Source organism: Gouania willdenowi, unplaced genomic scaffold, assembly GCF_900634775.1.
Source record: "Gouania willdenowi unplaced genomic scaffold, fGouWil2.1 scaffold_278_arrow_ctg1, whole genome shotgun sequence".
Taxonomy (NCBI): domain Eukaryota; kingdom Metazoa; phylum Chordata; class Actinopteri; order Blenniiformes; family Gobiesocidae; genus Gouania; species Gouania willdenowi.
Window position 1 is genome coordinate 1978 of NW_021145036.1, and position 26830 is coordinate 28807.

General features: G+C 39.4%; 1 protein-coding gene and 1 long non-coding RNA gene across 2 annotated transcripts; both read left to right on the plus strand.

Annotated features, from left to right (window-relative positions):
• The first annotated feature begins 825 nt into the window (after window positions 1-825).
• Window positions 826-2263, plus strand: LOC114459267 (uncharacterized). Its single transcript, XR_003673292.1, has 3 exons — window positions 826-1487; window positions 1635-2096; window positions 2231-2263. It is a non-coding gene; the product is annotated as an uncharacterized LOC114459267 (long non-coding RNA).
• A 13799-nt stretch (window positions 2264-16062) lies between these two features.
• On the plus strand, window positions 16063-26782 carry LOC114459268 (homeodomain-interacting protein kinase 1-like; the record flags this gene model as incomplete). The annotated part of the gene is made up of 8 exons (XM_028441579.1): window positions 16063-16173; window positions 17782-17948; window positions 18390-18581; window positions 19081-19262; window positions 19376-19613; window positions 19702-19791; window positions 20134-20374; window positions 26729-26782. Coding segments are annotated over exons 1-8 (1204 nt in total), but the record flags the coding sequence as incomplete, so codon positions are not given.
• Window positions 26783-26830: the final 48 nt, after the last annotated feature.

Sequence of the window (26830 nt, forward strand, 5' to 3'; positions counted from 1 at the left end):
ATGTGCATCCATGCACATGCAACGCCCTGTCTTGTCCTTGTAGAAGAACATGTACCCAGTTTCCTCCTCACTGGTGTTCATGTGTATGTCCTTTCCCTCCTTGGCAGTGATGGCCCGTCCGTGGTAATCACAGATTACCTCACCAACCTGGAACCTGCGTGTTGCAACCACGCCCTTCCCCTTTCCTTCAACGTCAGTGACGAGAAGTCCTTTCCACTTCTGTGTCCTCGTCATCTTCCGGATCTGGCTGGAGTCCATCACAGTGTCCTCAGATCCAGAGGGCTTCCACACTTTGACGATGCTGGCAGCGGGGGGGATGTTGCTCTTCCACCCCTGCTTGGTAAGCCAGGAGGACACACGGCTCTCTGTCGGGAGACGGCGGGAGAAGTGTGCTGTCAAGGAGATAGGGTAATGTTAGACAGGAAGAGTATAAGTGAAAGCTTTGAAGTGCTACTTGAGAAAAAAAGCTATTCAATAATTAAAAATCTCACCGAGAACGTGCTGCTTGCGCAGTTTCATCTGAGCCTTCAACCATCTCTCATAGAGGACTCGTTGGTCGTCAGCGGAGAACTTTTTGCGCTCAGCCTTGCTCGGCACAACCCCATCCAGAGTCACCGGGTGACTTTCCACAAGTCTGTCGTAAGCTGCCTGGACATCCATTTGCACATTACCTTGTGCAGAATGAGCGGCACTACGGACACGACCATGGCCGGCACTGGTACCCTCACCAGCAGACTCAGCACTATAGAGAAAAATAAAGAATTAAGGTTATTATAGAACAGGTATAAGATTAGATGTTATTAATCGTGTTGATAAATGTGGAAACATGCTTACCCCGAATCACTAGCTAGCTTAGCTAACACATGAGAGGCCAACCCAACGTTGTCCGGCTGCCTCATCCGATAATGTTTCTCAGCTGTTGCAGTTGAATGGGTGAGGTAGTCAGCAACCAGGGACTTCTCGACTTCTGACAGAGACTTAGTGGCTGTCTCAAAGACACGACGTGCTGTCTGGCTGGTCACTGGCTTAAGTTTGTATCTAAAATCAGAGTTTAAACAGTTTATTAAAATGAGATGTATAAACACTTCTTATCTGGGGCATAAGACAGCTATGAGTAGAAGTCTATATGAGGTGAAATTAATCATGGTGGTTTGCTTACTTGCTGTGCAGGCGGCTCAGGTCATTGGAAGCATTATAGATGGGCATTCCCGTCGTGGAGACGAAGAATCGCTCTTCTTCCTCTGTATCGTCTCTCTTCCTCTTCTTGGAGTTGAGGAGCTGGGGCCGCACCCTGGTGTAGTATGTATCAAACCACTGTTGACAGAGGAAAATAGCAATAAAGATTAAGTTCTGCTTTGAATAGGTTGTCATAGGAAACTTGAACTTTGAACTTGAACCTACCATCTCCTCTTCCTGAGACAGGGCAAATGTGGCCACCTGCTGAGCTGCCGTCTTGTGCTCCTTCACTCCGATGACAGCGTTGCCACGTGAGTCCGATACTCTTAAAACCCACTCCTTTACCTGCAAATCAAGGATAGCATATTGTTTGGTTACAAAATGTCAAAAGATATTAGAACCAATTAAGACAAAAAAGAGCACAATAATACTCACAGTCATGTGCTCAACCACGCCAGGTCGCTGGAGGTGTCTTAGTATCACCACTGCCTGTAGATAGTGCACCACAAAGCTGCACTCTGCCATCACCAGCACGGCGTTCTTGTCTTCAAAGACCTTCCCGATAACAGCCAGGAAGTCCTTCTTGGCCACCTTCAGCAATGTCAAGCATTCTGCTGGTGTCAGATTATCGGGTGCAGTCAACAGGGAGTGCCTATGAGGAAAATAATAAAATGAATGATCATAACATTATCAGACACATTGCTCACTTATCTGTTCTGTATTCCAATTCACTGATATAATAGTTCAACGTACCTCCTCTGGGTGATCTCTTTGCTCACTTGCTTTGAGCAAACCTTCTGGCGCAACCCAATGAACTCCATAAAGCCCTTGCACTGCGCATGGAGCTCTGGATCATCACTACTGAGGCTGGTGTTCACCGTGTGGAAATAAAGGAATCTGTTGGAGGAAGTGCAAGGATTGTAAGTATGTACATGTACTGAAGCAAAATACCACCATTGTCTACAAAAGTGTTGATATTATGTGGAAAAACTAAAAAAAATGCTATTAACCTTTTCAAGCTCTTCAAGTAATTCAGCTGTGTTTGTTTTGACAGCTTTGCATCACTGAGCTCACACATGTAGGCCCTGAGCTTCTCTCTCTCCATGACAAACCGCAGGGATGGTGTCTGTGGGTCAGCGTAGTAAAGGTACCTTGATACATTTTCCACCTAAAAAAAGAAAACATGTTACATGACATTCTGATATTTGGATGCTTTTGGATAACTTTAGCAGATTTTGAACACTATGGGACTAATTTTGTCAATTGTGAAACATTATTAGAATTAGTGTGTTTTCACTCATTTCGCTAAAGTCAGCAAATATGATGTTTTCACAGCTTGAGTGAAAATGTAAGACATTGGCATTACGGCTGTAACTTTGCATAATAATAATAATAATAATAATAATGGTAGTCCTCACCTCCTGTTTAAAGTTCTCGTTGCAGAGCTCCTTCTCCAGGTAAGTGGCAATGTCCTTTAGCAGAGGATGGTCCAGGGAGTGCTTCTGGTAGAGGCCTTTGTCTGCCATCAGCTTCCTGTTTTTTCTCTGCCACTGCACGTCTGGGACACTGTATTTTGGGAAATGCATTTTATACAATGAGATTATACAATATTAATTCATCTAATATCAACAGACAGCACTCTGATCAGCCACACTTCATTACAGCACAGACTTGTTTCTATTCACTTGGTCCATCTCAGTTTCACTAGGATGAAAGCACAACAATTTCATTTAGCAGACACTTTTGTCCAAAGCGACATGCAACACTATAAGAATTTAGACTGGAGGAAAAGCCCTTAGTAGGTGCAACCAGTGCTTTACGTTTCATTGGCTGCAGGTGCTGCCATCTAGTGCTAGAAGAAGTACCTTGATTTATTTTCTATATTAATAATAATAATATTAATGGTTTGGATTTATATAGAGCTTTTTTTCGAGGAGACTGCAAGTGTGTACAGAAACCGTTATTCATTCACACCAGTCACTCACATCAGTCATACCGGTGGTGGGAAGCTACAAAGTAGCCGCAGTTGCCCTGGGACATACCGACAGAAGCGTAGTTGCCATTTCGCGCCTGCGGCCCCTGTGACCAACACCAACATTCATGCACAATTCATACCAATTTATACGAGGCAATGCGGGTAAAGTGCCTTGCGCAAGGACACAACGACAATTACTTGGCTAGAGCGGGATTCCAACCTCCAACCCTTCAGTTATTGGAAAACCCGCTCTACCACTGAGCCATGGTCACCCCTAGTTTTATCATTTCACAGCAGTTGCGCTGCTATAAACAAAGTGGGGAGGGTCCCCACTTTGTTTATAGCAGCGCAACTGCTGTATGTTCCTGCTGAGGCTGTCAGCGTCGCCAACAGTGTATATGAATAAATTAATTAATTAATGACTTTATCGGTCCGCGGATCAACAGGATTGTAGTACAGGCCCTCTGTCATTTTATACAAACTTTTGTTTTTTTGTGTGTTATGAGTCATTTTGCGTGTTTGTGTAATAATTTTATCACTACAGTATGTCACTTAGCTAATTAGTAGAGGTGTGTATTGCCTGGCATCTAGCGATACGATTTGTACCCTGATACATATATAGGTCACGATGCGATACAATATATTCTGATATGAAAGTATAAGGCGAATATTGCAATTTTCTTTTAATATATGACTTAAGAAACAACTAATCTGTAAATGTGTACACCCTCATGAGAACATTATGTATGGAATATATTTTATTGGCATATTTTACACTCAAAACATTGGCTTTAACATGCCATGTGACTTTCCTGGTTAAATAAAGTTTAAACAATAAATAGTAATAATAATAAAATAAATTAAAAAAATAGATATGGATGCAGTTTGAATCAATCCGAGAATTGTGCGACGTAATATCACGAAATAGATTTTTTTTCATCACCCCTACTAATTAGCACATGGAATTATCACAGATTTCAAACGGCTGTCAAAAATGTATTTATTCAGACAAACATCCCAAAATACACATATTGCATCTAGACAGCATTAGTTATGTTGGTAATTTGTTTAAAAAAAAAAAAACGATTTATTGGCTCCATAAGAGAAAAACCGACATTTTAATAATGCAATTTTTGCATTGACACCATTTGTTAGCAATGAGAGCAAAATTCAAAATGCTGTCAAGAAAATTCAGTTTTTAAGATAAAATTCTGACATCTTCCAAACATCATCTACCACAACTCTGAGATTTTTGTATTTTTTTAATGAACATTGAAAATGTATGTAGCAAGAATATATGTTTACAAACTGTTTACAGTCAAATGTGTCGATGCACTGTAGGCTCAATTTTTGATTAATCAATAATCTGCGTCCATCATTTGTGTAGGACAATCTAAACGCTGAAGTAAGATTGGTGGAAATTGAGCAAATTGTGCAAAAATTGTGGGAGGAGATAAAAAAACAGAGATAGACTTTATAATTTGCAATGGTTTTAAGCATATACATGTTTCTTCATTGTCGGGGCTACATTTTGGTGAAAGCTGCTAATCTGTAGCACATATGGTTGATTTGTTGTGAATTAAAACCATTTTTTTTAGAGGCTTACTGTAGCACCACCATGAGGACTATTGGCCTGTTTGTCCATGGGAAGTAAGATTTCCTCAGAAGAGGAAAAACAGAGAAAAAAAAAGACAGAAAGAACTCGTTCCCAGCAGCTTATGCATGGCTTCTAATAAAAAAATATACAAAATGACTCCAAAAACATACAAAACAATGGAAATACACACAAAACCCTTTTTTCCTTTCCTGTAATAATGCTCAGATTGGTCATTATTAGTCTAAATATTGACATAAATGTTGATAATGTGGCCCTTGGATGAACAGGGCCCGCTCTTTGTACCTACACATGACACCTACTGTATGTGTGTGTTTGTTGTATTTTGTTTATGTATTCATATTTAATCAGGTCAATGTTTGTACTGCTTCATCACTTCTTTAAAGGCCGGGCTTCTTCTTCTTCTTCTTCTTCTTCTTCTTCTTCTTCTTCTTCTTCTTCTTCTTCTTCTACTACTCATGAACCGATCGGGCTGAAATTTGAAAGGTATAATTTATGGATGTGTACACATCGACGCTCGGAGCCCCAAGGGGCCCCAAAAGAAGAAGAAAAAAAAAATTAAAGTTGATTTCACATTTATTTGCGAGTCAAATATTACGACCAATATTTAAATGGCGCCCATTACCCCGTACGTGTCACAGAGGAGTAGATATTTGAAAAATATCTACTCAAATATATAAATTATATTTCAAATATCTACTCCTCCGTTTGTTCTCGTTAGATTGGAATGCAGTTTGGTATGAATACTCTATGAATGAATATGATGAGAGGCTCGGAGCCCTTTTTTTTAAATAGGGCCCAGGGGCCCACCCCCCATTTATGGTCATTTCCAAATGTTTGGGAACATAGTCGTGTAATATATCGTTCCAATGGTAATTCAACGGAGATTATGATTATGCCCCGCACAATTCAATTAGTTGCCCGAGGGTCGTTTTGTCATTTATTTGTGAGTCAAATCTTGCAACAATTGGTGGTACTGAATAATTGACGCATACCATACCAATATATAAATGGGGCCCATTACTCCCGGCCCCATTTATCAAACGATTACTCCTCCGTTAACTCTCGTTGAATCGGACTGTAATTTGACGTGGATATTCTATGAGCGGATGTCAAGAGCCTCTCGGAGACCTTTTTTTTCACTCGGTGGAACCAAGTCATTTGACTGAATTCTCAGGAATTCTCAGTGTGTCACCTATAAACATTGTGTGTCTTAGCATTTTAGTTCACGCTGTGATGTCACTGTGTGTTCTCTCTTTTAAAGGGCTTCACTGTGCTCTTGGTTCCAACATGATTTAAAAATCCCAGACATTATCCAACTCAAAACTGTCCAAATGATACAGTATATAAAGCAAGCAAATGTGCACTTCCAAAATGGTTGCAGAAAAGATTTTTAGCGAGAGAAGGAGACTATAATTTAAGAGGAAAACTACTTTTTAAAATGGAATATACCAGAACAACAGTGAAGAGATGAGTATAACAATAGCAGGCGTTAAATTAAAGGATGAAATAAAACAAAGCAGCAACATAAACCAGTTTAAAATGCTTTTTAAATCATATATTGTTAGTAAATAGAAGAAAGAAGAACAACAATGATACCTAGGACAGTAATAATATATACAGTATATAATGGTGTAAAATATATTAATACCTACTCAATAAACATAATAAACGGTATTCATTGTGATTGAGAATAATATTCATTTAAATATTGCCACAATATTTTGTATTTAGAATTGACCCCTCACTGTGTCTCCAACATTTCTTCCCTAAGGATTCATCTAATTCAAAACAACGAGTGGAATTAAAAGTGGAATTTACTTTTTTTTTTTTTTTAAATACCAATGCAACTGTTATGTGATTACTTCAATAACAAGTAAATATGGTCTTCTATAGAAAATGTAGCTAATTATTGTCTTAAAGTGTCAGAAGTTTGATAAAATAGCATCGACTGCACAAAATAATCACGTTTCAATAAATTACAAAAAAATGTTATATTCTATTCAGCAATAATATGTTGGTTTGTGGTGAATTTGTCCAAATAATAGCGTAAAAATAAACCAGAAACATTTCCTGATTATTTTTAAATTCTTTCCTAAATCTTTCCAAGTACCACCTGCATGCAATGTGCTCATGTGCCCCTAAAGGTGCGCGTACCCCTGTTTTAGAACCAATGCATTAGAACACTTTTCTGTCATTCCTGAATCCAAGGACTCCCTTTGTCCGACTACAACATTTTGCTGAGAATTCTGTGAAAAAACAACTATAGAGCATAATGATGGAATAAATTAGTGATAACATGATCTGATTTTGTAAATAAGTGGAATGAAATGGTATTTAGTGACTCCTGAACAGAATTATTTATATAGTTTTTTATCATTTCAGGTCATTTCTCGCCTGGTGTGGGACCAAGACTGAATCAAGATCATTTACATGATCATTTTTAACTCAAAACAAACATTATAAAACCCCATATTTGTATCCATGTTAATGCTATCATTTGTTAATTACCCACTTGGGGTACACATACCCCCATTTGAGAAACACTGATCTAGAGATCCTTGTTTTTGTAATGGGGTAGGAGTGTATAAGCTTTCAACAGATTAGTTAGACAATTCAATGTTGCTTGTTCTTGTTCTAAAGATTGCAGAAATAAAATTAAAATAAATAATTAAAAAATTAAAAATATAATGTTTATATTATTATTCTATAAATAGTAAACATGTAAAATGTGTGAATAATATATATATATATATACAGTATAAATTATTATTATTATTAGTTTTATTTATTTATTAGTTTTATTTTTATTTTTTAATAGTGCATGAACTTTACATCACACATTTTTTTAAACATCAACATCATAACTTTAATTGTCTGAGTTATTCTATGGAGGACCAAACCTGCCAAAATTGTAAATACTTAAATAAATGTATGAATAAATATTGGAATAAATATATACAATAATGAATAAATAAATGGGTGAATAAGTGAATAAAACGAAAAAAACTGTTAAATAAATAGAACATAGATAATTAAATGTCTTAAATTTATTTATACTATTATTTATTTATACTTTTTTCAGGTTTGGTCCTCCATATTATTAAGTCTTTTCACTCCGGTTTGTCAAGCCCCGAGAATTTCAAATCTCAAGCTCCGCCTCCTTTTTCTTCTTCTACTGTTTCTCTATGAGGTTGATTTAACCTGAGGCTGCACTACTGCCCTCTACTGGAGGAGAAAAGAACTAAAGCCTTCGCCTATGTGTATTTGGTTAGATTATTGAATTAGAACGGGAATAAACGGAAAATAAGCACAGATAGATGTCACTACATTACACCTACTGTATCGTATGCACTTCAGAACGGGGCATTAGGTCATTAGCATAGGGCTTCTCCATCACAACGTGATTGTTTTTTAACCGATGAGAAGTCGTATCTGATTGGCTGCAGAGGGCACTACGTCCTGTTACGGTGAAATTTACGGTTACCTCATCTTTGACTTGGAAACACACTCTGTGGTGATAAATGATGAAGACCAGACAGGAGAGATGATGAAGTAATAAAAAATGATTTAATCTAAACTAAATGAAAAGGTACAAAGCGGGTTGGACGAAGCATTGGTCTCCCCTGGCCAGGGGAAAGGGCGCGAAGAGCAGGAGAAGAAGAAGAGACCAAAAGTTCCTTTTTCCACACATTTATACCCCACCGTCCCACCCACCTTCCTCCTTCCACAGACAACAAAAGAAGAGACCAGGGGGGGGGGGTCAGTGAAAGTTAGATGTGTGTGCGTGTGTGTGTGCGTGTGTGTGTGGGGATGAGTGTGTGTGTGTGTGTGTGTGTGTGTGTGTGTGTATGTGTGTGTGTGTGTGTGTGTGTGTGTGGATGAGTGTGTGTATATGATGTGTGTGTGTATGTGTATATGACGTGTGTGTGTATGTGTATATGATGTATGTGTGTGTATGTGTATATGATGTGTGTGTGTGTGTGATGTCTGGGGAGGGTTTGGACGTGCTCTGGCCTTCGAGATTAAACTGGGGCCAACTGACATTCATTTAGAGAAGCTGTATCATGGGAGTATACATAATTAATCAATTTTGCCACCACAATCCACCCTTTTTGGACAAAGTCCAACACAAAAAAAGAAGCAAAATTAATTAGTAAAATGTTTAACCTTAGCAAAGCACAGTCCAAACTCATAAAACTTAATTAAACAAAGTTAGTGTAACTTTGGCTCAACCCCTCGTAGTCCATTGGACAAACAATGGTGACCGGGAAAGGCTTGCGATCGGTATTTCTCCCACGACGTCCTCAAAGCAGGATTTCTGATATTTCAACAGGCCATATGCCTCGTATCCAGAGTCAGCTCTGTGACTCCCCGAGGTCTTTTCCTTTCGTTTGCAACCTTCAAGGCAAACAAAAGGCTCGTCAAGGCACTGCTCCTGGATGTGTGCCTCTTTACAGCGGTTCCTCGATCGGTTGTGATGTCGGCTGTGCCTCCGCTAGGCCAGTCGTCTCGAGGGCAGGTTCGGCTGGTGTTGGCACCTTCCTGCAGTGTGATGCGTGAATCCATGTGGCTCGCTCTGCGACCTTCACAGCCGTCTCGCGTTGTGCATGATCACAAAGTCACCTGGAAGAATGTCATGGAGGTTCTCGGTGGTAGTCAGTGGGAGGGCCGCTCGTACTCTGGACCTGTTGAGAGTAAGAATCGTGGACAGTTGTGCACAGTATTTTATCAAACTGTCGTCTGGAGAGCTGTCTCAGCCCAGGACGAAACAGAGGGGGATAGACCCACATTGGGTGGCCGCCCAAAAAGGATTTCAAAGGGTGAATGTTTAGATTTCGGATGGACCTGTTGTCTCATTTGAAGGAGGACAAGCGGTGAAGCTTTGATCCAGTTCAGTCCTCCATGCACTTGTTTAACCTGTTTTTCGGAGTACCGTTAGCTCTTTCTACGGCCCCAGCGGACTCAGGGTGATAGCTGCAGTGTTTTCTAAGATCCATGTCTAATCTCAGCCCTAACTCTGTTATCACCTGGCTGACAAAATGTGTGCCGTTATCAGAAGAAATTTTGTATGGAATGCCCCACCTAGGAATGATGTCTGTTAGCAGTGCTTTGGCTACTGCCGTGGCTGTCTGATGTTTGGTTGGAAAGGCCTCAATCCATTTGGAAAACATGTCTATGATGATCAAACAGTGCTTAGGCATGGATGGCGGTGGGTGAGCTGTCTAGCTAGTTAATGGCTTCTTTCTACCTGGATTGTTTTTAGCACAGATCATACATTTCTGACAAAACTCGGCTGCAAAAGAGGAAAATCCCTTTGTGTACCACACTGTCTGAATTGCAGATGTCATACCACCCTTTGACACATGGGCCTGACCGTGTGTCAATTTTGCATAAGCAGGAAAAAGAGCAGTTGGTAAACAAGGTTTTGAATCGGGACCATACCAAATCCCACCTACCTGGTGGCAGTCTGAGGCCTGCCATCTGCGGCGATCGGCTGGAGTGACAAAGGCGGAGAGTTCGGACAGAGAAGGACATGCAAGTCAGACGGAAAGTGTGGAGCGTGGCTACATGTCTTCTCAAGATGAATGCATACAATTGGGAGACATGGAGATGTGAGAAAGCCAAATAAGTTTAACCAAATAAATAAATGTTATTTATTTAAATTGTTTGTATCGGGTTTTATTTTTCTTTGCTATCTCTTATTTATGAAGGAGAAATCTTATTCTATCCTTTATTTATTCTAAATAATGTTAACACTCCACACCTAATAACATAACCTAGTTTTTTCATAGAGCTGAATTTGTCAGTTCATTCGTTTCTAAATTGGTGGCAAAAGTGTCTCCTATTCTGTGTCTGAACCAGAGTTAAGCAAGATTATTGGCCCTTTTAAGGTTAGACAGAATTAAAGTTAAGTTGAGTCGAACAATCATATTGTCTTTTGCTCTCTGCATTTATCCCATTCGTAGGAGTGACAAGCCATAGCACGGTTTGGAGAGCTTCCTTTAATGCTCAGAAGTTACTTAACTTTAAACTATCTCATTCATATCTATCAATTATTAAGAATTTCAGGAGGACCCTCTTTAAATCTCAGGCGACCCAGATTGGGCCACCAACCCAATGTTGAGAACTGTATTTTACTCTTAAAAAATGTCTAAACCCAGTGAAAGTGTTTTATGGTCTTGCACGCTATGTGCTGGTGGGGGAAGAAAATGGTTGGAGGGTTTTTGTATATCATTTTCCTATGATAAAATATAAATCAAAAATCAGAGGGGCGTAGAAGAATGCATTTGGATTCTTAAAACCATATGATAAATATCATTGGAAAATCACTTATCTGATCATTTTGGATGTGTCTCCGTTTTCCTCTCTCTTGTGTCCGCCTGCTTTTTGTGCCCTCCAGCCTCCTCGACCTCCTCCTCCTCAGCCTTAAAAGGTCAAAGCCAGGGTCAACTGTACGCTCCTTTTTGGAAATTTGAAGATCTGTCCCCACTTTTGCAGTTGGATTGGAAGTCTCTGTAGTCTCTGGAATAGATATTATGTTAGAACATCCACAATGTGTCATATTGTCACGTGTCTATTTCAATCTATTTCCCCTTTGCTTCCCGGTTATAGTTATGGACAATACTTCCCTTTAATTCTCATCCTTCATCAAAGAAGCAGTGACCAGGCATGACGGCTGAAGGAGGCAGGATCGGAGTCGAAAAGGCGGTGGCATTGTCTGTTCGGAAACACTCAGAAACAGAAAGAGAGGAAAACATTAAGACTTAAATGAATCATTTAAAATATCCCTTTCCTTTAGTTGGATTTGATTCGTCTCCTTTGAGTAAAAAACAACACAATAACAACAACTACGACGAAGACATAGACAAGTGTACACAACAACGAGTATACACATACAACAACAACAAAAAACATGGACACTGAACATGAACAGTAAGGTCAGTCAAGGTCAAAGCCAGTCATTTCACTGAAAGTGGTATTATATATTAAAAATGTCGTTTGGTGTTTTTAAACACCCAGAAAAATAACCTTTAAAACCTGGTAAACTAAATGGCCCAGTTGTCGCTCACTTAATGATTCTCGAGACGGGAAGCCAAAAGACCCGACCTAAACCTCAAGTTTATCGCATGATTTTGGTCCATATTTAGTTTTCATTTGTTGTATTAACGGGGCGTCCCAGTCCACAGCATCTCTAGCCGGTACCACGCTATGTACTTTACCCATCTTACGCGCTCCGACAATATCTCAATAACTGCTGATCAGACAGACCGCCGAGCGGTAAACCACAAACCTCTCCACCCGAGTCACCGAGAAGGAAGAAATAAAATAAAACAATAATCCCTTCTATTAAATACTCCTTCCCGATACGCGGGGAGACCTCTCAATAGCCGTAGGCTAGAGACAAGCACACCCACACACACCATACAGCCGCTACCTTTTAAGGAAACAACGCCTGCGCTCTCTCAACAGCTAAAATCAGTAGATGCTCTTAAAAGAACAAATACGCCGACACGCCGGAGACAAACACACCTCTCAATAGCCGTAGGCTAGAGACAAGCACACCCACACACACCATACAGCCGCTACCTTTTAAGGAAACAACGCCTGCGCTCTCTCAACAGCTAAAATCAGTAGATGCTCTTAAAAGAACAAATACGCCGACACGCCGGAGACAAACACACCCCTCAACAGCTAATATCAGTAATGCTCTTCAAAAGAACAAATACGCCGACACGCCGGAGATAAACACCTCTCAATAGCTAATATTCCCAAAACGTCAACAAAACAACATCAGAAACGAAGCCAGAGAATCATACACACTTCAGATATCTGCCAGAGCACGTAACCGATAAAGAACAGACCCGCGGACTGGAACACCCAAATTTCAACCGCACAGTACTGCAGAGACAATAGTACTCATAGCAACTAATGGGACAGTTTTCTCGGGAAAAATTTGGTACCTCCCCTGCTGTCGAGTGGCTTCGGGCCGGCAAGACAGTCCGACGCGGTATGGAGGAGGCGCGCAAAATGACAACGATGAATGTTGAACTAGGCTGTCTGTCGCATGCAGCTTCAAAAGGGTAAGGTACAGATTGTTTACGAGGGTATCGGTCAAAAATGTCAAAATGTAAACTTGGTTGAGGCTGCAGTCCTCAATGTCTGTCTCAATTTTCCTGAAATTGAGTAAAAACAAAGGAGTAAAAGAAGAATCGTTCAGAAATAACAAAGAAGAAAAAAAAACGTGTGAGCTCAAAAAATCATGGCCAATAAAAGAATAAAAAATAAAAAACTTCAGCTCCAAAAGCTGAGGCAACAGAGGGCTCTTTCTTCAACGGATGTAACCATATCTTGCATTGTGGGGGTCTCCCCTCAACAAGAAAATAAAAAGAAAGATAAGCAAACAAAAACAAAACCATTAGTAACTATTTTCCTCCCTTTTGTTTGTCTTTCTCATAAAGGCAAAAGCAGTGCAAATAAATGTGTTTTCCGTGTGAAGTTATGGTGGTCCTGTGTTTCAGCTCATAGTTATGAACGTGAGTGTGTGACTATATGTCTGGTCTGTCTGCGTGTGAGAGAATAATTGAAAACAAAATAATCTAGTGCACAGTCAGAAGATAGAGGGGTTAGTATTGTCTTATCGAAGGAGAAGCTTGTTGGCTATTTGCTAGTTGTCCCCTCCCTATGCCAAAGTTCAAGGCTAAAGTGATATAGCACTACCACCAAAGGCTGTGGTGGACTTCTTCTGGCTTGGTATCCTCGTGGCTTTTGAAACAGTGTCTTTTTGGTGAAGATGTTCCAGCAGACGTGTGACCAGTCTGCAGTAGTTGCCCATCATTCAGGCAGCAATCGTGGTGTTCAACCCTCAACTCATTGGTGGGGGAGTGTTCAACCAACTCCGATGCCCACAGGTTCTCACTCTTTGATGATGGGCAGGATGTGTTAATCCCAGCACTGGCATGCGGCCCATTCCATAGACGATGAAGAGTTGACTTGGGACTGAGCGAGTCATTTTGTTGCAGCATTGCTTTGCTGAATGGGAGAGTTGAGTTCTTGGTAGAAGCTTAGTCCTTTGTATGATGTTGACATTTCATTAGCATAAGAGTTGGAGGTGATTTCATTCATTAAGAGCTTTCATTGAAGATATCATTTCTTCAGGGACAACCGCAAAGCCAACAGAAACAATAAAATAATTAAAAAAAATGATAATGATGATAACAGTAATATTAAAATAAAATAAAATGAAATAATGTATTCATCTGTGTGTTTGTTTGAGTGTTGCAATGGCTTTGCACTATTCTGCAGGCAGAGGGAAAGGTGAGAAGCCACAACATTGTTAGTTTTGGCAATCTATGTATTAATAACAGACCGTATTACAAGTATGTAGTGTCTAATCATGTGACCTTTCACTAAACTGGCCAATGAGGGGCACTACGCCTGGATAGAGTCAATGTGTGTCTGTGTAAATCATTTCTCTGTGTGTAATGATATTCCTGCAGTCTCCCCCTCCCCTTTCCCCCTACACCAAAAGGAACTGTTTGCATTAAAACAAAAGGGGCAAAAGGAGATACAGGCCATCCCCCCCCCACGGAAGAGACATCTGTTCACACTATGGCTACGGAGGCTCTGTCTTTTGTGTGTGTGTGTGTGTGTGTGTGTGTGTGTGTGTGTGTGTGTGTGTGTGTGTGTGTGTGTGTGTGTGTGTGTGTGTGTGTGTGTGTGTGTGTGTGTGTGCGATGTATGTGTGGATGTGTGTGTGTAAACGTCCGAAATGAAAGCATTAAAGTCAAACAACAAGGGAGAAATCTGATTAAAAAAAAAATAAATAAAAAAAAAAAATAAAAGGTAAAACTCACCGAAAGCTTGCCGGTTTCATGATCCGAGTTCACATCATACCGAGAATGTATATGCGCATTGCATATACTATTTGTTTATTGGATTTTTCATCATATTTAGGAACTCATTTTCTATAAATAGTGCTAGCTTATCCAATAATATCTCACTGATGTCTTCATCAGTCTGTTTGATCCCCATTATTAGTGTTTTACTCCCTGTAGTCTTCACTACAGTTAATTGGATTAGGTTAGGTTTGGGGTTTTAATCCATTTTGGTCTCAGTGCAGAGGTGAACTCGGTATACGACACCGGGGTGTTTCGGAAAATTTGGTTGTCTGTCTATTCTATGGTCAGGACCTCACAGGCTGTCCGTGGAGGTGCCTGAACAAAATCAGAGTAAATAATGACCAGCCGTCCTAGATGCCTGAACAAAAATAACCGGAGCCCGGAGAAAAGTATAGGGAACTTATAGTAAATTCAATACAATACTCGACTGGTAATCTGTCTATCAACACAGAGTGAATATATATATATATATATATTTAAAGGCAGCTTTACCTTCGTAGTCCGAATTGGTGTTTGAGGATCAGCCGATGGTTCGTGATCCAGTCTCCGTCCGAGAGCCGACCACCGCGGGGCAGACCCGGAGTCCCATACCATTAAAAGCTGGCTTTGGGGTTTTAAGCGCGTCCGCTCTCCGGGTACCGGTCCGCGGCCGAAGCCCCCCAGAGCAGAAGATGAATCCTGTTATAGTGACGCCAATTGTTACGGTGAAATTTACGGTTACCTCATCTTTGACTTGGAAACACACTCTGTGGTGATAAATGATGAAGACCAGACAGGAGAGATGATGAAGTAATAAAAAATGATTTAATCTAAACTAAATGAAAAGGTACAAAGCGGGTTGGACGAAGCATTGGTCTCCCCTGGCCAGGGGAAAGGGCGCGAAGAGCAGGAGAAGAAGAAGAGACCAAAAGTTCCTTTTTCCACACATTTATACCCCACCGTCCCACCCACCTTCCTCCTTCCACAGACAACAAAAGAAGAGACCAGGGGGGGGGGTCAGTGAAAGTTAGATGTGTGTGCGTGTGTGTGTGCGTGTGTGTGTGGGGATGAGTGTGTGTGTGTGTGTGTGTGTGTGTGTGTGTGTGTGTATGTGTGTGTGTGTGTGTGTGTGTGTGTGGATGAGTGTGTGTATATGATGTGTGTGTGTATGTGTATATGACGTGTGTGTGTATGTGTATATGATGTATGTGTGTGTATGTGTATATGATGTGTGTGTGTGTGTGATGTCTGGGGAGGGTTTGGACGTGCTCTGGCCTTCGAGATTAAACTGGGGCCAACTGACATTCATTTAGAGAAGCTGTATCATGGGAGTATACATAATTAATCAATTTTGCCACCACAGTCCTCAACCAATCAGGAGCAGGTATGAGATGAAAACGAGCTGTCAGTGAAGACAGAGCAGTTGCAGTTAGTGAGCATTGTGAAGACAACTGTTTATGTGACTTTTAAAGCATCTGAGTGGAAAATGTCCCAATTTCTGTTCTCTGGAACTTCAGCTGCTGCAAGTAAGAAAGACTCAATGACAAACAGGGCTTTTATACTTTAGAGAGGGCCTTTAGACTGGAAAGTGTGTGTTATTACAGTGGTGTAGCAGCAAGTATTTATGTCTCCTCATAAAAATAGTTCCTGTATTTTATTCCTGAGATGGATAATTAAGCAATATCACACCAGAGGGAGTGCTGGTGTGCTGAAATATCAGCACTGGTGTAGATTTGATTGTTGTAAATATCTGTATCTATCTAATCCTTATTTTTAACAGTCTTTTACTTAATTACTGTATACACTTATTTAACGTTTATTCTTTCTAACGTTTATTATTTTATTTGTGATTATTTCTTGAGTGGCTGTAACAAAAGTCATTTCCCCCTGGGATTAATGAAGGAATTCTGATTCTGATTCTGATCATCATACCAGTGCTGATATTTAACCCAACAGCACCACCTCAAGTGTGATATTAGCTGTTGCCAGGCAACACATAAACGTTTCCTAACTGACCGTTGACTAATGTCTGTATAAAGTCCCAGTGCTGTTGTTGATCTATATCAGCAATTACGTTTTCAATTACCCATGTTCAATTACAATTAAATTAAGATAACAGTGAACAGCATTTTTCCCCAATCACAATTAAATTACAATTATTTTTTATCCTCAGAAAGTCAATTACAGTTGTGTTTTCAATTACTAAAGTCCAATCACAATTACTGAGCTTGAAATAAATAACCTAATAACATTGAACCTACTTCTTGTGTTAGCTTTCTGTTAGCATCTCTTATGATAACAGGTCCTAAATCAGCTAAAACACACTAAAAATTAATTTCTATCATCTAATTTATTTCCTATCCATTGGTTACATTGTTAGGCTTCCTAATCAATGAAAATATAAGTTCTAATATTTTTGTCGTGGGCATCTGAGCCTTTTATGTGTCAGTGTACCCCTCAATTTTTATATTTTTTTAATGGTAAAATGTGGAAAAGCTGGATTTGAAAAATATTTTAATAATTGTTAACTACATATGTGTAAAACTGTGCATAAAACTGTAACATGGTTCTTTAATTTTTGTGTCAAATTATAATTGACAATTTTTATAGAATTTACGTGGTAATTACAATTACAAAATTAAATTTTCTGAATTCAATTACAGTTTAATTACTCTTACAACAGCAACATAATTTTTCAAATGCGATTACAATTATAATTACACCAAAATTGTACTTAATTATCAATTACACGATTACAATTTTAATTGACCCCAACCCTGATCAGCACTCATGGAATGTGACGTCTCTTTTCCAATCAAATTACTAACTGTTGTATGAGTTGCATTGAGTCTCTTCCAGGTACCAAGTCCTGTTGGAAAATGAAATCTGCATCTTCATAAAGTTGGTCAGCAGCAGGAAGCATGAAGTGCTCTAAACTTCCTGGTAGACGGCTGCGTTGATCTTGGACCTAAGGAAACACAGTAGACCAACACCAGCACATGACATGGCACCTCAAACCATCACTGACTGTGGAAACCACAATACAATTATGGAGAAAATATGTTGTCCACTACAGACACATACACAGACTGAACTAGTCTATACTCACCCTCTGTTCTTTCTTTCTACTGCAGCAGCTGAACTTCAGGTTCTCCACAGCAGCACTGTGGATTACTCCATCCTGGAGTGTGTTGGTGAAGGCAACTTTGGGAAGGTGGTCAAGTGCCAGAACCTCAGCAACAATGAGACGGTGGCTGTGAAAATAATCAAGGAGGGCTTTGAAGAAGATCTTGAGCATGAGGTACTTGTTTGTACCTTCTATCATATTTGAGGGCTCAGGTTTTGCTACTTCTAAACTCTATGAAGAATATTTTTTGTTATTAATGTGTAATTACTTCAACATAGCAATGTACATTTCAGGACTGTTCTCTTCAATGCAATTTTGGGAATAAACATATCTATTTTTATTTATTCATAACCTAATATTCCATGTACATATCATATCAATATACATGTAAATGTAAAGCTGATTTACACTTGTTTATATAGCTTTTGTACCTATTACTTTATATATTTATTCATATCTAATCCAACATTGAAAACAAACTTTGTTACCATTTGCACTTTTTTGATATTTGCAAAATAACAATATAAGATTATCTAAGACCTGTTGGAACCAGATGATGTATTTTAAATCAAACTGTGCATTCTTCTTCTTTTTTCTATTTTTTTTTTTTTACAGATTTCCATGCTGAAGTTAATCAGTGTCCTGGATGCTGACCACACAAATTTGCTCAAATTTTATGAGCATTTTGTGTACATGAACTACAACTGCCTGGTATTTGAGATTCTGGACGTCGACCTTTACACTTTAATGGAAAACCGAGAGTGGGAGTACCTGAGTCTGACTGAAATCCGTTCTATTGCTGAACAGGTATGGTTTATAATATTTGTTGTCAGAGTGTGTGTGTGTGTGTGTGTGTGTGTGTGTGTGTGTGTGTGTGTGTGTGTGTGTGTGTGTGTGTGTGTGCGTGAGTGCGTGCGTGTGTGCGTGTGTGTGTGTGTGTGTGACCTTTTAACCACAAATTAATGCAATATCATCCGACCAGCAGCAAAAAGGGGCGTTTTGGTTTGTAAGCGGGTACACCCCCTTTAAAGACAGATACACCCCCTTCTTCTCATTCATTTTTGAATTGTAACTTAACGTCTGGTCTTGATCGGTATTTCATCTGACCAGCAGCAAAAGGGTTAGGTTAGGGTTAGGGTTACTTCTACTTCTACTTAGACTATGACGGAAGTCAAGTAGCAGAAATGATGTATTTTCAAACCCTTTCTTATTGGTTGGTGAAAGGCCAATCAGATTGGTGTAAAGCCTATACAGCAAACAGACAATGTTTATTCTAATCCTGTGTCTTCTGATCTTGTTTCTGCAGCTACTGGTGGCTTTAGGTTCCCTGAAAGACCTTGGAATCATTCACACTGACATAAAACCTGACAATGTCATGGTGGTCAGTGGGAAGATCCAGCCATTGAAAGTCAAACTAATCGACTTTGGTCTGGCTATTACAACTTCCAGCATGGAGCCTGGCCTTGACCTTCAGCCTCTAGGATACAGGTAGGAGGATTTCTCCTCACATGGCTTAGCTGTGGTTATGACAAACCTGTATTGTATTGTATTGATTTGTTGGTCACAGATTCTCACTCTTAACTCGTGTCTTTGCTCCTCAGGGCTCCTGAAGTCTCCATTGGCCTTCCCTTCAGCGAGGCCATTGATGTGTGGGGCCTGGGTTGTTTGCTCACATTCCTCTACATTGGAGAAAACCTCTTGTCTGTGTCCTGCGATTATCAGATGATGAAGCGTGTTTCAGAGCTTCTTGGTCTACCAAAGGACGACCAGCTCCAGGCCGGGGTTCACACCAGGAGCTTCTTTTGTGAGGCTGAGGGAAGCCCAAAATGGCGATTGATGGTAAAACTGAAGTTTTTTTTCGGCAAACCTGAGTTCACCAAAGTTTAACTTTACAATGAACTTCATGACACTCATCTTGTTTTCCCAGACACCAGAGGAATATGAAGCTGCGAACAACATCGTACCTGAGGAGGAACAACGTTTCGTTGAGTTCTCTTCTTTGGATGATCTGGTTAATGTAAGTTTTGAATTAACATTTTCTATTTAAACATTTGTTTTTTGTCAATTTACAGTAAAAAAAAGCAAGTTTTTAAGTTTAATAACTCTTAAAACATGGATGACATAGATTACTGTTTAAATATTGTAGATCATTTATTTGGAAAATGCTATTCATGATGAATGAGAGATTTCCTTTAAACAAAATCTGATGTAAATTCATGCAGTGTCCAAATCTATTCACTGTCCTGTTATTAAGTCTTGACTGCCATGAAGCTTGTGAGATATCCTGACCATAAACTACTCACTGATATGCCTGATGTGTGAGCTTGTGTAATAACCAGTGTCTTGTATTAAAATGCAGGTTCATCCAGGAGAAGAAAGTGGTGAGGCTGAGGACAGAAAAGCCTTTGTCGACCTGCTGAAGCATCTCCTGCGCTTGGATGGAGATGAAAGGATCTCTCCCTGTCAGGCTCAGTTTCACCACTTCTTCATTACATCCCACCTCAACCAGCAGGAGACCAGCAGACACTATCAACCCTCCTCACAGGTTGATAACACAACCTGCCCTGCATCTGGTGAAGAGTCTGTTCTGGATCAAGCCTGTGTGACAGAATCAAACGATGGTGACAGACTGAATTTGGCCGCTACATCCTGGGATATGTTCAATGTGACTCTGCCAGAAGAAGAACTTTCAATCAGTTGTGATGCCTTGGTTGAAGAAGCTTCATATGATCTCCCTCCTGTAACTGATGTGGACCTGGTTTCTGTTCCCACTCATACAAATGATCAAGTTCTGGATCAGTCTTCAAGTGGAACAAAAAAACGTTCTTTGATGAAGAGGATTCGAAGGCTTTTCCGAAGAATCAGGACTTTTTTTGTCAAGAAGTGAATCCTTATACATGTAAATACATATATGATAAATAGTTGGTTTTAGGTCATTTGGACTTTCACAGATATATTTGATATATTTTTATATTAAACTAATAAACATGTAAATATTTATTCTTTTGTTCTTGTTCCATGTTTGTGTTGTAGTTTAAGAGCCTCTTAATTTTATATAATAAGTGACTTAAACTGGAGGTAATCAAAGAACAGGTGGAAAACGCTAGAACCTTGGTGTTCTGATTGACTCAGATTTGATCTAACTGCTTATTGTTAGATTAAATCAAAAACAGCCTTCCACCACATAAAGAACATCTCCATCTCCTTAATGAGTCAGAAAGACCAGGAGACCAAACTTCCTGTTAACTTCAAAACAAGAGCCCTTTTTACATAAGTGTTAAAAAAAGACTAATGGAAGACGAGACGAGATGTTTTTATTTTGAAAGGGGATGTTTGATTTTTTTTTGCCGGTGTCATGTACTGAGAGCACATCGTACTGAGATTGTATATGTGCATTACTGAAAAATGAACTTTTGGCTAAAAAACATTAATTCATTTTTGTTTTCAAAGTGAACAGACACGTTTTATTTGTTTATTGGATTATGTTAGTTTTATAATCTCATTATGTAGGTAAATTCAGTACGTGACACCAGTCCCAGGACCATTTTACATTCTGCTCGCAATGCATCATGGGATAGTTGAGTGTGACAAGTGTGCCCACCGTGCACACTTTAAAATTGTCCCAATATAGCAGGGGTGCACACACTTTTTCGGCTCCCGAGCAACTTCTACCATGGACAGATCTTCAACATCTACTGTGTTGGGGGGGTTAAAATAGTAAATAATTAGATTTTAATACACAATTATGATTATGATTATGATTATTATTACAATTGTTTAATTTAGTATTTGTATAATAGGCAAAGCAAATGTACAGGACATCTAAAAAAAATTTGAATATCATGAAAAAGTTTATTGTAATTTTTTGTCACTCATTTCAGAAAGTCAAACCATTATATGATATAGACTCATGACACATAGAGTGAAATATCTCAAGCCTTTATTTCTTGAAATGTTGATGATTATGGTTTACAGATAATGACAACCTGAAATTCAGTCTCTGAAAATTAGAATATTACATAAGATTAATTAAAAAAAAAGAATAACTTAAACAAAAATGTAAGGCTTCTGAAAAGTATGTTCATTTCTATGAACTCAATACTTAGTTGTGACTCCTTTAGCATGAATTACTGCATCAATGCTGCGTTGCATGGAGGTGATCAACCTGTGGCACTGCTCATGGTGTAATGGAAGTCCAGGTTGCTTTGATAGCAGCCTTCAGGTCATCTGCATTGTTGGGTCTAGTGTCTCTCACCTTCCTCTTGACAATAACCCATAGATTCTCTATGGGGTTCAGGTCAGACCATTTTGTTGGCCAATCAAGCACAGTAACACCATGATCATTCAACCAGCTTTTGGTACCTTTGGCAGCGTGGGCAGGTGTCAAGTCCTGCTGGAAAATGAAATCAGCATCTCCATAAAGCTTGTCAGCAGAAAGAAGCATGAATGTCTAAAATGTCCTGGTAGATGCTGCTTTGACTGTGGACTTCAGAAAACACAGTGGACCAACACCAGCAGATGACAAGGCAGTCCAAAGCATCACAGACTGCGGAAACTTCACACTGAACTTCAAGCAAGGTGGATTCTGAGCTTCTCCACTCTTCCTCCAGACTCTGGATGATATGTAAAATGTACTTTCATCTGAATAAAGGTCTTTGGACCACTGAGCAACAGTCCAGTTCTTTTTCTCCACAGCCCAGGTAAGACACTTCTGACGTTGTCTTTTGTTCAGGAGTTTCTTAACACAAGGAATGCAACATTTGTATCCCATGTCTAGGATTTGTCTGTGCGTAGTGGCTCTTGATGCACTGACTCCAGCCTCAGTAACTCATTGTGAAGCTCCCACCAATTCTTGATTGCATTTTGCTTAACAATCCTCTAAAGGCTGTGGTCATCCCTTTTGCTGGTGCACCTTTTCCTACCACACTTTTTCCTTCCACTCAACTTTCTATGAATATGCTTGGATACAGCACTCTGTGAACAACCAGCTTCTTTAGCAATGACCTTTTGTGGCTAACCCTCCTCTTGGAGGGTGTCAATGACTGTCTTCTGGACATCTGTCAAGTCAGCAGTCTTACAGTACCCATGATTGTGTAGCCTACTGACCCAGACTGAGACACCATTTAAAGGCTCAGGAAACCTTTGCAGGTGAACTTTTTCATAACATTCTAATTTTGAGACACTGAACTTTGGGTTTTCATTATCTGTAAGCTCTAAGGGAGTGTGAGTGAGTTCTGTAGTGTGGCTGGTTTAACTGAGCTTTTCATGCTGTTCTGAGAAGTGATGAAAGCAGCAACTCGTAAATTAAGTAATTTAATACAAAATAAGCAGTAATAAAAAAAAATGTTTGCTATAGGCAACATTGTAATTTGCTATATCGCCAAAATAAAAATTTCGATATATTGCCCAGCCCTATTGGGCATTCCTAATTGTTTTCCTGAAAAATTGTGATGGAATGCTTAGTAATATTGGTCATTCATAAACCGAGATATGAATTTTTGAAATTTTGCCAATGATGAGTGATGCTAACAAACAAACCAATACATAATGATAAAATTATAATTGATTACTTCTTTGGTGGAGGTAATTAAGTTACTTTTTTTTTTTTTTTTTTACCAAGGATTGATTGACTAACTTACTAACATAAAAACATCATTCTTAAATAGGTTTAGGTTTTATGATGAGTTTTCAACCAATTACTGCTCGATAGGAGTGGGAATATTTAGACAACTCATGATTGGATTATAGTTCTAGTGACCTTTGACTGAGTCAGAGCAGCTCTATGGGTCTCTATTATGAAGCAGGATTTTCTCTCATCGCACTAACTTCCTGGATTTATTTGGTGTGTCCTGTTCTACGACGCGGGTTAACTTTTTACCGAGCTACAGGAAATCACCGTGGTAACTTAGGCTGAACACCTAACTTGGTCAGGTCCAGGTTTGTTGCTGGATAAGATCTGAGCGAGTATAAAAGTCGGTTCTTATCCTCCCCTCTCTCAGAGCTTCCACGGTAGGAAACACAAACACACTGTTAAGTTAACATGTGGGATGAACATGGAGAGTGAACACTGAACTCAAACAGGTTTGTGGAGGAGGAGTCTATAAAAGAGGGTTCGAAGGAGTAATGTCTAAGAGAGAAGCAGCGCAGATTCTTGGAGTTTGGTATGTGGACGTGATCACACCGTGATGTACAGTTATACGTCCTATTGTCTTCTCAGAGCAGATCAATATTTTACAATCACACAATAATGCGTGTGTGTGTGTTTCAGGCCCACAGCCAGCAAAAAAAGATGTCAAAGAGGCTTATAGAAAACAAATAATGATCTACCATCCTGACAAAGGTGAGTGTGTTTGTGTTTCCTGTGTGGGATAAAGCCACTGTCAATGGATCTGTGCATGCACAAGTCATGTTTGTATTTTTAAATATTGTACGCCACTGCACACTTACATTTGCAAATCACAGTTGTGTTTGTGGATTTTCTTCTTGTGGAATTGAATGACAAAGATAATGTTCAAGTTAGGCCTGGGTTGAAAATCAATAAATCAATTAACCGGATGGTAAATAAAATGAACTCGATAAGTTTTCCGGCTTTGGTATATTGCCATATTCATGCGTATCTGGCGGCGAGCCTGTCGCCTGTTGGCTGCAGAGGCTAGTGTTAGCAACGGATATTAAACAGCAGATAACGCAGTCAGTTCTAATAATTTCTCAGTAAACCTGCAGCGTAATTACTCTAAAATAGTGTACCACCACCAGGCAATCTTAGATTTAGGTAAATCAAACTGTTATAGTCCAGTACATGCGGCAACTCTGGACCTACTACGTAGCTTCGGATTGCTACTCCGGCTACACCCAGCGGCCTGTGAGGCAGCGGAGCCTAGTACCAGCGGTGTCCGCCAGCGTAGGAGAGGTAAGCGGTGTGATCGTAAGCAGAAGCGGGGATGCCGAGCAGGGCTAGCGATCAAGCTAAGTTTAAGTATTTTGTTTTCCTCGTCTTTGGCCTCCAAACAGGCTGGATGACAAGAGGGTTCACTCTCAGCACCTTCATGTTTGTTCCATAGTGAAATGAATGTGGTAAACTGGAAACTATTTGGTCCATTCTGTATGTTTTAAGATGTTTTGAAACAGGGGGAGGCGGGACCGCTAGCGTTTTTGTTTACAAAGGTTCTAACTGGATTGGAAGTGTTTCCTGTTAAGGAATGTACAACTGTATACCTCTGTGCCTCAGTGTTTAATATTTTTTGCAAGTGCAATTTTGTTTTTGAGAGAGACTTGATAAACCATTTTATTCATGGCTTTGGTTGTGTGTGGTTTTGCATTTGAGGTGTTTTTTTCCTTAACAGAGACAGGGTCTATTTTATTGTTTTCGTTTGTGATATTTATTAAAGTGCAATTTTTTTGCTAACAGTAATGGTAAAAATACTAATGAGAAATAGAAGTTGATTGCATTTGAAAGAGTGTACTTGCATTATTATGATATGTTATCATTACATTAGTGGTTACATTAGTCTAAAAAAATAGGCCAATAATATTGTTTATTGGCAATAAATTGCGTCCAGCAAAATCTGTTTTCGGCCCAGGCCTAGTTCAAGTGTCAAAAGTACGTCATGAGGTCCCAGGCATTATGTGTCGAGTACAGATCAGCAAAGGAAACATTGTACACAAAAAATCAAGTCCTCTACAGCAGTGGTTCTTAACCATTTCAGAGCGCGACTCCAAAAATAAAGGTTCCAGAGACAGGGGACCCCCACTGTACCTGAAGGTGGTTGAAGACAGACATGAACAATGAAGAACAGTTATGTGGAGACAGGGCCATCTATAAGAGGGAATAAAGGGGAGAGCTTTTTGGGGCCCATCCATAAAGTCAGCAAAATGATGGTCCATTGTTCTATGACTCTGTGATAACCATATTTATTTATTTGTTTGAATAATAGCCACTGTTATCCAGGAAGTTTATTATTATTTGGGTCATAGTATAGAGTCATCTTTAAAGAAGTAATGCCTTGTTTTTATCAGAAATAAAATGGGTTAAAAGCGTTGTAAATCCAGTTTTTATCCCTTACTATAGCCTTACCTCTGTTTTCAAGCGTTTGAAATGTTTTCAGGTACTACAACTCCAAAATAGACATTCATTAAAAACAGGTTTTGTGTAGCTTTGAACAAATAAGTCAGGAAAATTGCAGCTACAGACCTGCTTTCAAACTCACCACATTTTATCCACAGAACCCATAAACAAGCGAGATGTAATATATACCATTGATTCTCAAACTTTTTTGGCTCAAGTACCCCTTTCTCTCATTTCTGAATCCAAGTACCCCCTTATGTCCAACTACCACACTATAGAGCATAATGATGGGATGAATTAGTGATAACACACATTTTAAAGAATCTCATTTTGTAAATAAGTGGACAGAAACAGAATTTAGTTCCTCCTGGATAGATTTATTTCTATAGTTTTTATTGTTTATGTGTGTTGTGTGCGTACAAAGCGGCCGTGATACGCACTTTGGTGACATGAATTAAACGAAGCCTTGAGGCAGAGAATTTGCCTCGAAGCTTTTTTGTAATCTATTTATTGGAGGAATCGTTTCAGCACTAGTCAACATATGCGACATTAGGTAGGAAAAGTGGTGGAAAGGGTTTATAAAGTGCTGAAAATGTATTGAAAGTGGAAAAAATGTGCAGAAAAGCCATTTAAATTTCATAGGAAAGTAGCAGAAATGGGACTAATGTAGCAAAAATGCACAAAAAGGATAAAACATTTGACAAAAAGTGAGTTTGGTGTAGTTGCAGAAAATGCGTAAAAAAGGGCTCTAATTGTTCAAAAAATATTCTTAGTTTCTTGAAAGTATCTGGCGACATCCTGACCCCGAATGGGTTTGTTGGGTCTGTAGCTTGTAAAATGACTAAAGAACTCCTGCTGCTAAAATGAACATGTGTTTGTCGTCCTACAGGTGGATCTTCATACATGGCAGCTAAAATCAAAGAGGCCAAGGTGCTGATGGACAGTGAGTCCAAGCAATAAACTGATGAGCTGTTGCACTGACGGGCTGACA